The sequence below is a fragment of the Elephas maximus genome, chromosome 24 (genome assembly GCF_024166365.1).
Source record: "Elephas maximus indicus isolate mEleMax1 chromosome 24, mEleMax1 primary haplotype, whole genome shotgun sequence".
Lineage (NCBI taxonomy): Eukaryota > Metazoa > Chordata > Mammalia > Proboscidea > Elephantidae > Elephas > Elephas maximus.
Window position 1 is genome coordinate 26,780,661 of NC_064842.1, and position 12,240 is coordinate 26,792,900.

The 12,240-nt window shown below is 38.2% G+C and overlaps 1 protein-coding gene across 6 annotated transcripts in view; it reads right to left on the reverse strand.

Moving 5' to 3' along the window:
- RYR2 (ryanodine receptor 2) overlaps positions 1-12,240 on the reverse strand; it is a 750,192-nt gene that overhangs the window by 288,460 nt on the left and 449,492 nt on the right. For all 6 annotated transcript variants that reach the window (XM_049868553.1, XM_049868552.1, XM_049868551.1 and 3 more), the window contains 2 exons: positions 11,636-11,739; positions 5,249-5,332 (listed from right to left, as the gene is read on the reverse strand). In XM_049868553.1, the coding sequence (XP_049724510.1) occupies positions 5,249-5,332; positions 11,636-11,739 (188 nt within the window). The remainder of the gene's footprint in view (positions 1-5,248; positions 5,333-11,635; positions 11,740-12,240) is intronic.

The following is a 12,240-nucleotide window of genomic DNA, read 5'->3' on the forward strand; positions in this document are numbered from 1 at the left end:
TTTCCTATGCAGGTGCTCTAAATAAACCTTTGAAAAAAATGTTCAGAAATACTGCTAAAGGGCCAGTTAAAGAGGTGCAGTGAGAACATGGCAGAATACCAAAACCACTAAGGTATAATCGTTTCCTTCTCTCCAGCTACCCCTTCTCTCCAAGCTCACTGTGTACTAAGAATCAAGTTAAATGAAGCTTGGAAGCCATTATGTCCTGAAAAATGTGAGGTAAACGTGAAAAGATTCTGTCCACATTCAGTGGATGTTAGCTGTAAATTTCAAAACCAAATCAGCCCTTCAAGTACCTTGGAACAAACGGGAAAATCTCAGATGACTGCACATTGGAGACACTGAGAACAAGCTTTACTGGAAGCACAGCTACTAAAAATGAATACTGGGCTGACATTTTTACAGTGAGAATGGAGAGAATATCCAAAAACCATTCTTCAGAAAAACAAATACAGAGGAGAATTAATTTACTGAAGAAATCAGAAAGGGACAGGACAAGGGAGATGTTCTTTCTACTGTTTCACCTCTTTGGTTTGTTCTTAAATAAATATGTAATGTGACGGGGTGAAAAGTGCCTGCCCTACCCCCATTCTTCCTTACTCTAAGGCGCTACTCCTCCCTCAGTCACTCTGAAACAAGACCTTGAGGTATCCACTGTGCCAAGAAAGAGGCATTTCATAAAAGAGACCAGACAAGGCCTTTCTCAGCTTTTGGGTTTTTAAAATAGGCTTTTTAAATCCATTACTGAAGGAACAGTGCTTAGAGAAAAGGCCTTCTGATGTTAATCACCAGAAGAGTGAGGCCCTGAACAACTAGGGATATAAAGGAAGAAGAGCTAAGGGGCCAAGGCTCTCCTATCCCAGGTTAGAGGTTCCATGGCCTAGAGGAAGGGAGTATCAGAAGAAAGAAGAAAATCCCATGCTTACTGGGCTAAGGTAGAGACCAGGCAGATCCCAGAGCCCGGGAGCCCTTACCTGCCTTCACGAATTGTATCAAGCCCCAGAATCTAGCACACCTAAACCTTTGTGCAGTACAGCTTCAGGAGACTGGATGTTTCGACATAGCAAGTCTAGGCTGGTAGGGCTAAGGCAACCCTCCCTCTCCCTCCTCCCTCCACCAATAGACTACAGTCTCCAAGCTGCCAAGGCAAGCATTGTTAAATTTCCAGGGGCTCCTTGAGAAGGATGGAGGAAGCTGAGAGAAGAGCAGTGAACTGGAGGACTCACAGAGATGAGAAGGACACCCTGTGGGTTGAACCATTACCAAAGCACACTTGGGAACGCACGCACCCCATAAGATGCCAGCAGAGATCAGTGAAGACCAGCTAATAAATGAGAAACTTGGTTGACAGCAGCAAACTCAAATGAGAATGACCACGAAGTGAGTGCCCCAGAACTTATACAACATCAGGAATAAGAGAGAGATAAACCTTGAATTCAAATTCAACAATATTCAGCCATAGACTGTTTCAGGCCCAGTTACAGTAATTAATAACACCATTGAATAACACAGGCAAATTTCTATACTCTTATAGAAATTACATTCTGTGGGGAATCAGGTATAAAACTGTAAAATATTATGTTAAAATAAAATTAAAAAAAAAACCTCATTGCTGTCGAGTCAGTTCCAACCCATAGGAACCCTACAGGAGAGAGTAGAACTGCCCCATAGGGTTTCCAAGGAGCAGCTGGTGGATTCGAACTGCTGATCTTTTGGTTAGCATCCATAGCTCTTAACCCCTGTGCTACCAGGACTCCAAAATATTACATTAAATTAGAAGGTGAAAAATAAGCTAGAAAAGGGGGAGGGGATGGGAGGAAGCACATTTTTAAATACAGTTTTAAAGAGGCCTAGGAAGTCCTCTTTGAAAAGGTGACATTTCAATCATTTCACAAGTGACAGATATCTTAAATGACATTTGAGATGAAAATAAACACAACAAACAATGATATAATTGAGTTTACACAGAACTGACTAGGAATAAATTTCCATTATCAGGCTGCATTTTGTCCTTTGGGTTAAAGGCTCATTGGGTTCAAAACTGAAATTAAGCCCAGTCAGACAAAAATAAAGGACATTATATTTTACCTGATTTTTAAATGTGTGGCTTGTGAAATTTATCTACTATACATAAAATAATACATAAAGTACTTTTTCTTCACAATCACAGTAGCTCATCATTATAGGAAAAACCCAGCAGTATTTGTCACACCATTTTACATTTAAGTAAATATTTACATAACTTGAATTTTGTACATGTGTTTGCGTCTATATAAAGTGTATACAAATGGACACATACTCAGCATCTGAGTGAAAATTTCAGAAAGTGATTTTAAATCTATCACTCTATCACTCTATGTATATGTATATAGAAAGATAGATTGTGGATGAAATTTTTAATTCTCATGGACTCCAGACTTTCTGGAGCCATGGGGGTTGAAATGACCCACCCAAAACTATAGCCTGAGGTTATCTTTGAACCTTAAACCTTGAGCCACACTCGTCTCTTGAAAATCCAAAAACCAAACCTGTTGCTGTCAAGTCGATTTCAGCTCATAGCGACCCTACAAGGCAGAGTAGAACTGCCCAATAGGGTTCATAAAGCTATCATCTTTACAGGAGCAGACTGTCACATCTTTCTCCCACGGAGCAATGGGTGTGTTCAAACTGCTGACCTTTTAGCAGCCAAGCACTTAACCACTGCAGCACCAGGGCTCCTTTTAACTTTATATATATACGGTCACTATGAGTCAGAATCAACTCCATGACAATGGGTTAAATAGGTAGAGAGAGAGACAGAATATCATCCTCAGCCTTTTATCTGTCCTTTTTTTTAGGCAAATACCACTCGACAGCAGCGGGTTTGGTTTTTTTGTTTTAGGCAAATACCACAAGGATACCACAGCTCCAATTCCCCTCACTGGCAGTAGCTTTACAGCTTTGGGAGTAAGTAGGTGGGGACTAAACCAAAACAAAACAACAAAAAAACAGCCAGTCACCATCGAGTCAATTCTCATAATGATCCCACATGTGTCAGAATAGAGTTCTAATCTCAATAAGGTTTACAATGGGTGATTTTTCTGAAGTAAATCACCTAGTGCCTCTAGATGGACACGAACCACCAATCTTTCACTTAATAATCCAGTGCTTAATTGTTTGCACCACCTACGGGCTCCCGGTGGGGACTGAAAAAAAAGCACTGCTTAAAAAAGCCCTTTAGATGATTGTAACACTTGTCTCCACAGCTCAACACTACCTCTTATCTGGCGGTGATCCATAGGCAACCAGTTTCTGATCTACCATGTTTTGTTTTGTTTTGATTTAATAACAGACAAGTGCTAAAGAAAACTTTAAATAAATGGCATTGATACTCAGAAAAGGATTTTATTTTCATTTCATCTATAATTTTTTCTCAACAATCTCAATTTGGAGTGGATTCCTTTTCAGTTGTATTTTTCTTTATTCCTATACTAACAAATATATAGTAGCAAGAAATATATTCTGTGTTCATCACATTATGCAATGGGTCAGGAGTTTAATTTTACCATACATGTGGGAAGATTTGTGAATTTAAGAATAGATAATATGTTGTCTCTTCAATCGCTTTCTTGTTTGTTTGTTTTAAGAGGAGGGAAAGAGGAGGAACTAGGAGGAATGACAGAACTACAATGAATCATACATTCTGCATTAATCCTGAAGGAACTTTGGGACCATTCCACTCAAGTTAACTAGCGTGATTTTTAGTGAAGCAATGTGTAATCTATCAGAAAAAAAGTAATATTCGAATTGCTTATTTTCAAATCAGGATTGTAGCATTTAATTCCAATAAATATACCCAACTTTACTAATTATCAAAGGGTAACAAAAATATTCTCTAGCACCTGTAGCGTAATTATGATGAGCAAGTATGATTAATGATATAGGCAAATGTACAATGGGGTGGCTCATTACTGTATCATTGATTTTTTATTTCATAGTGTTTCCAAATTGCAGGCTTATGAATGGTCATAGAATATATGCAACAGAAACATATATAAATACCTATTTGTTTCAATAAATCAAGGAAGTTAGGCTTTTTCTGACAAAAAAAATAATTCTGTTTAGGCTGATTGTTTTGCTAGTGAAAATGGCTTTACCAATTAGGTTACATGGACAATATTGTCCATAAAAGGAATAAGTGAAATGCCACTCCAGGGCTTTTGTAAAATATCACATAAACATACACATATGTGTATATATACACACACATACACACACACATACACAAAGCACGACAAAAATAATTTATAAAATATATTATGTTGGCAAAGGTGTTTTGAAATTAACGTTTCCATTGTCCTAGCCCTGTGTAGGAAACCCAAGTGGCATAGTGGTTAAGAGCTACAGCTGCTAACCAAAAGATCGGCAGTTTGAATCCACCAGGTGCTCCCTGGAAACCCTAAGGGGCAGTTCCACTCTGTCCTATGAGGTCACTGTGAATCAGAATCAACTCGATGGCAGTGGGGTTTTTTTTTTTTATGTTGTTTTTACTCCCAATATATTACTTAACACATTTCCAAGTCTGCTATTTACAATCCATGGGCATCAGAAAAGTCACTTGAGTAATTAAAACAAATAATAATAATAATATGATGCAGCTATCATTTACTCAGCATTTTTCATTTAATATTTAATACTTAAAACTTCCCTATAAAGTAAAAAAAAAAAAAACCTACTGCTGCAGAGTCGATTTCGACTCATAGTGACCCTTTGAAGTATTGTTAATATCGTTTAGCAGATAGGAAAGTCGAGGTTTTGAGATGCTCAAGAGGATCAAAGACCTAGGCAAAACGCTGTGAAAGTACTTATCTGTCTCAGTTTTCTCATCTTAAAATGGTAATAATATCAACATCATGATTGCTCCTCCAATATATTTTCTTTGTAAACACAAATAAAATTAGTAAACAATTTCTTTTTTGGGGGGGTGGGGAACCATATAATCAGTTAGGAATATGGACACACACGTGCACACACACACGCATACACACAGGGAAAATAACACAGTTTTTATAACACACCCCCACACTCTTCTCTGGGTAGTGTGATAGACACTATTGTCATAGACTTGAAGTGGCCCCCAGTGTAATTCAGCAAGTGTAAATTTTTGAACCTGAATTTTATAACTTCAGTGTCAGCAAGACATCTAAGTTTCTGTCAAGAGCAAATTCGGCTTAAGCAAGTTTCAACGTTGCTTAGATATTTAACTTACTTCTTAGGTAGCTTCATTTTTTTCACTTTTTCATCAGCATGTTCATCCAATATACCCACATGGCATCCCAACGCCAACAAAGTCCTGAAAAAGAAAACCAGAGGTAAGCTACATTAATTTCTTCCATATGGCCAGGATAACCCAACATTGTAACAGATGGGAATAAAATATAACATCCAACCTTGAAAGCAGAGAAGTCTTTTTTTAAGATGAAGGAGAAATGTATTTATTAATATATTATTTGCTTCTGACGAAGGTGTAAGGCATTAAGAATAAAAATGGCACACAAAAAAAATGGCACAAACAGGAATATATTGAATAGTAAGTCTCCCTCCCATTCCTTTCTAGACCCCAGTTTCCTTCCCCAAAGGCATCAATTGTTGCCGATTTCTTGTACGTCCTTCTACAGAAGGTTTATGCATATGCTAAAGCATAGGTAGGTGTGTACACACACATAGATATTTTTGTTTTTTTCTTTTTTTACTTTTTATACAAATGAGTATATACAAAAGATACTGTTATGCAATATGCTATTTTTACTTTACAATATAACTTTGATATCATTGTCCTTTCATATTAGGCTGGCTTTTTTATTTCTTTGTTTATTTTTTAACAGGTCTATAGTATTCCATTATGTTTTTAACCAAGCCTCTGTTCATAGTATTTACAGCTATTGCCAGTCTTTTGCTATTACAGGCACTCCCCGGGTTACAAACGAGGTCTGTTCCTAAGTCTGTCTTTAAGTCGAATTTATAGGTACGTTGGAACAGGTATACAAGCTTCTTATTTAGCATCCATTAGTCAAATGTCTGTTTTAGTATATAGTACATATTTTGCCTTTCTATGCTTGTAAAACACTTCAAAAAAAAAATTCCAATCCGTGTAATGTTTTCATGAGCATCACAAAGTAGTCCGTGAGTTCCTTATTACGAACCATTGAATTTAACTCATTATGGCCATCAGTTCTTAAGCATGAGTTGCCACGAGTCAGGCATTCCCAACCTGAGGACTGCCTGGACAAACAATCCTTCAACGAATAACCTCATACATTGAATACATGTACTATATCCTGCATCTGCATGATAAATTCCTAGACGGAATTACCAGGTCAGAGGGTAAATGCATGTTAAAATTTGACAAATTTTGTCAAATGTCTTTTTAAGGAGTTGTCAATAATTTACATTCCCATAGCAATGTATGTCATAGACCATTTCCTCAGTCCTTCTCCAACAGACAATGATCAAAATATTTGACCTGTGTTAACTGATAGGCTTAAAGTAGGATTTCATTGTATTTTAATTTGCATTTTTCTTATTAGAAGTGAATTTGAGCAACTTTGCCATATACTTAAGAGATATTTCCTTTTTCTGTGAACTCTCTGTTCACATCACATATTCTTCGTCCACTTATCTATTGGGTTTCGGGGGGGGTTGCATTTTAGAAGGTTTTCAAATATTGTTTGAGCTATGAGCTGTAAATATTTTTCTCCATTTGTTGTTCGTGTTTTTACTTTCTTTATGGTATTTTTCCTATGCAGAGTTTTAAGTTTGTTTTTACATAACTCAGTTTCTCAGTCTTTTCTGACTTTGGCATTTCTGTGATACTTAGAGAGCCTCCACTTCTCATATCATTTTAGAAAAATGTCCTATGCTTGCTATTAGTGCCTTTACGGTTTTATTCGTTATGTTAAATCTTTGATCCATTTAGATTTTTTTTTTTTTTGCTATATAGCTTGAGGTAGGAATTCAACATTTTTTCTCTAGATGGCTACCCTGTTGTCTACAAAAGACTTACTGAATAATCCATCTTTTACCACTGATTTGAAATGCCACCTTTATCATATATTAAATTCTCATATGGTTTTGAATCCTTTTCTGGACTTTCTAGTCTAGAAAAGTTTCATTTTCACATAATACATCAGGGTGCCAATTTGCCAGGAACTATATCTTTTTTTTTAGAAAAAAAATGTCCAAACATTGGCCTCTGGGAGACCCTGGTAGCGTAGTGGTTAAGTGCTACGGCTGCTAACCAAAAGGTCCGCAGTTTGAATCCACCAGGCACTCCTTGGAAACTCTATGGGGCAGTTGTACTCTGTCCTGTAGGGTCCCTATTGGTCAGAATCGACTCAATGGCAAAGAGGTATTTACATACAGTGAACCCTGTGAGAGCCAGAGCTCAAAGGGACTGCTTTGTTTTTCTAGGTCTTCCAAGTTTCTCGCCTTTGACAAGGTGCAGTCTTAACACTTTTCTGTCACTCTCCACTAGTGGAAAATATTTCCGTTTTCCTTCTCTGACTGATTTCCACCTTACACAAGTTTCATCTTTCACAGGTTTTACTGTAATATAACATAAGGCTGTCAGCTATGGCGTGGCTCTTTGGTCTCTGTGTTGTCTTTATGAAAACCATTTTATCTGATGATTTAACACTGTTCAACCCCCCTGTTTAACAGGGTCTGTGGCAGGCTGTTGAAAGAGAATGAGCACAATAGAAAGCAAGCTCTGAGAAGGCTAGCTGCTCTGGAATGTGCTGGAGAAGAACAGATAAGGAGAACATAAAAGGATTTGATTGAGTGTGGGTTCTCAGCTTTATACTTGTTTATTCTGTAGTATCTATCAGTAAGTATTTACTGACAGATTAAGCTGTAAAAAAAAAAAAAAAAGCTGTAGGACTTGGCTAATAGGACCTTTCAGTACTTAAGGAACAAAGTCACAGAAAATAAGAGCATTTGGGGGGTTGTCGGTACTTCAGTCATGGGCATGATGCGAATACCTCCAGAGAGTGTGCACAGAGAGAAGAAAAGGCCCAGGACTGAGCAGAAAGTAGCAGGACATTCAGAGATTGGAAAGAGTCTTGCCCCCGAGAAAGACTGAAAAATAAAAGGCAGAGAGGTAGGAGGAAAGCTTGCTCTTACAGACAAAAATTATGCCTCTCCCTTACACTGCTATCTCTCCCTCTCCTTTCCATATTGCTTTCCTACTGTCCTTGTGTCCCTAGTCCTTTCTTCCCCTCCCCCGTATATATAGATATATATACATACATATACACACACACACACAAACACATTGTGTTATCCTAAATATAATTGTTTTGGAATAAATACTTGACCAGACTAAAAATATTGTTGCAGTCTAGTTATACTTTTGTTAACATCCAAAGAAAGATTCAATGAAAGTACACTATTATGTTGATTAAATATCATTGTGACATTACTTTCCAAAGCTTGAGTCATTCACTCAGAAATTAAGATCCAGATATTGGAAAATACTGTATGGGTTGAGAACTAACGCGGAAACTAAAACTTTGGGAATTTTGGTTCAATTTGGGGGAAGAGATGACAGGCGTGCCAGGACAAGCTGCATCATTCTGCGAGAGGGGGTCAGATTTGGCTGTGCTGCACAACACACAGGCAACAGTTCAAGTCCAAAAGCTAGTTGTCTTTGTCAATAATGTACATGACAGGTAATCACAGGAAAGCATCAAAAAGTCATAGTCACATTTAATCACATAACCCAAAATAAAAGACATTCTGGAATAATCTCTTGCTTATTTGTTTTTTGATGTGCTTCAGTATTTAAATAAATAAAATGTTAGCTCTCCACTGATACTTTATAACGACAGCACTAACAACAACAACAAAATACTAAACTTTCAGAATCCTTTTTGGTAAAAAAATAGATGATGCTAAAGGCTTTAATCATTATCTCATTAAAAAAAAAAAATCACTGCTGCTGAGTCATAGATATTTTGACTCACAGTGGCCCTATAGGACAGAATAGAACTATACCATAGGGTTTCCAAGGAGTGGGTGGTGGATTCGAACTGCCCACCTTTTGGATAGCTACGTAAAGTCTAACCACTGTGCCACCAGGGCTCCTTTGTTTCATTAGTCCCCACAATAATTCCACAAAGTAGATACACTATGATCCCATTTTACTGAGGAGAAGGAAACCTAAGGTTCAGAGAAGCTGAGTCAGTCCAGCAAGATTGCAGCAGTGGGATCAACACTCGGACCCAGACCAGCCAATTCCAGAGTACATGCTCTTACTGAGTCTGCTCTGATGCCTCCCACCTAAATGAGTGATGAGAAGGAATAAAGAGAGAAAGGACTGTGCTTTCACGAACCTACTAGAATTGGACATAGTGTGCGTTTTGATGAAATAGGGGCTTTTCTCCTCTAATTTGATTTTAAAGAAACAGAAGTCAGTTCATGGTAAAACCACGGGATGGTAAAAAACATACACAACTCCACTACAAGAAGCAGCAACAAAGAAATGTCAAGAATTAGCTCATGAAAAGGGCCCTTAGCGTCCCCAATAGTGAACAGCACCACAGTACAGGCAGCCTGATAATTACTCAGACAAGCCACCGATAGGTGTTAGAAATGAGAACGGATTATGCAATGAAAAGCTCAACATATCATGGGCAGTCTTTGGATTATGAATGAGTTCCGTTCCTAAGTCTGTCTTTAAGTTGAGTTTGTACGTAAGTTGGCAGTTAGGTATGGTTCGTATCTAACATCAGTTAAGTCAAATGTTTGTCTTAGCATATAGTATATAGTGTACCTTTCTATGCGTAAAAAACATTAAAGAAATACTCCCAATACACTAAAACATCTTTAACATAACACTACAGCGACAATAATACTATTTGGATGCTCACAGCAAACTAGCGCCTGTTTGTTATTACTAAGCATTGTATGCACCTCTAATTTTTAATATGATATGCTTTATAGGGGCTAGTTTGTAACTGTGGGTTTTAAGTCAGATGTTTGTAGCCCAGGGACTGCTTATAAATGCAAATACGAAGATTTTTACACTTAAGTGCTTCCCACCATTTAGTATTTGCAATATCTGCCTAAGCTGCCAATTGCTGAAATTATAGAGAATTTACAGCAAATTTAATTATGTCAGACCATGACTTTCAGTAAAATATTTTCTTGTAAAAGATGGACAAATAAATGAGCTGCTGTGAATTACTAAACTAAATACATGACCACAAAGGAAAATGGGAGATGCTCAGAGACAAGGTGCACAGGTCACATGTACAAATTTTGCATTCTTTATTACAGGCAAGCCTTATTACTTTCTCCTGTAGTAGATTCTCAATTTACTTGATTTCTTATTATTAATTTCCTGTAAAAGACCTAAGAATTAACTCAGCTGTACAGATGGTTTGCACTCAACTACAAACCTAAAGGTTGGTAATTCGAACCCACCCAGAGGCACCTTGAAAGAAAGGCCTGGCAATCTATTTCTGAAAAGTTAGCCACTGAAAACCTTATGGGGCACAGTTCTATTCTGGCACACATGGGGTTGCCATGAGTTGGAGTCATCTGTGTGACAACTGATTTTGTTTTGTTACGAACTTACTGGGGAAAAAAAAAAAAAACAGTTGCCTTCAAGTCAATTCCAACTCACGGTGATCCCATGAGGTCAGAGTAAAACTGTGCTCCATAGAGTTTTCATGGCTGTGACCTTCGGAAGCAGGCTGCCAGGCCTTTCTTCTGAGGTGCTCTGGGTGGGTTCAAATGGCCAATTTTTGGTTAGTAGTCAAGTGTTTAACTGTTTGCACCACCCAAGGACCCCATAAAAAAACAAAAAATCAAACCCATTGCTGTCGAGTTGATTCTGACTCATAGCGACCCTATAGGACAGAGCAGAACTGGCCCACACAGTTTCCAAGGAGCGCCTGGTAGGTTCAAACTCCGACCTTTTGCTTAACAGGTGTACCTCTCAACTACTATGCCACCAGGGCTTCCAGGGACTCCCTAAAACTAAATTCACTCTACACCCGGTTTGTTTGTTCCCATAATTTTAATTAATACCTTTGAACCCAAATCGTATCATTTGAAACACTGTTTATATTTTATGTTTGGGTCATTGGTAAAATAACTTCAATGAAAACAAGTCCTTATTCTTAACAGAACTGAAACAAACAAAAAGGGCAAAGGTATGTTTCATACCTAATATAAACACATATGAAATTAAGTGAACCAGATTAACAAATGTAATGCCATAGGTCATCAAGGAAAGAAAAAGAACGTAAGAGAAGTTACAGGATCCCAAATATTTCATGAACTTCTCCATATTAAATTTTGCTACAAACCCATAACAAACAATTTGTAGCTGGCCCAGTGTGTGACCCACCCCTTTTACTTAGTAATTCCCATCAACACCTGCAGAACACCATTTGGAAAATGCTGATACACAGCAGCAAGACATAAAAGAGTAGGGTCAAGATCTAATTCCCAAAAATATTGACCCAGTCCTTTATAGAATACGAAAAGTTCTAACTAGAATTAAAATAGTTTAGAGCTGAATTAAACTATAGCATCAGGACCTGACTTTCAGATAAGGGAGATGAGGGTGGAGGGAGGTTAAACTCACTTGAGGGTCTCCAGCGACATCTGTAAATTGTAATTGCGTTCCTGTTCAGGCAGCTTGGAGAACTCCACCAGACATGGGTGCTGTCTCTTGTTGTCATCTCTAACCTGAAACAGGACCAAATATCAGCATATAACAGTCTCCAATGTCACACGCTAGCAAAGGTAGTCCAGCTGAATCTGAGCAATGGGAGGTGGTGATGGAAAGCAAGAACGAAAAGCAGGTCTTCAACCCAGAAACCTCTTAATGTCCCAGGTACAGGGAGTTTACAGGGAGTATTTGAGGTGAGTGACAAAAACTGGCATCACCTGCTCTCACTTGTGCACTTCTGCTTGGCACATTCATGAACCACCTGCCCTGGCCTGCGCATGGACGTTCCTACCCCGGATACCTGGATAGTTCAGTCTCTCAGATCCTTCCAGCTTTGCTTACATCTCACCTTGTCAGTGAGGTCGACCCTGCCTACCTACTCTACTCTTGTATTTTGCCCAATACAGACACCACCTTCTACCAGATTAGATTCTTACTTATTGTGTTACCAGTGGTGCAAATGGTTAACTTCCTCAGCTGCTAACGGAAAGGCTGGAGGTTACAGTCCACCCAGAGGT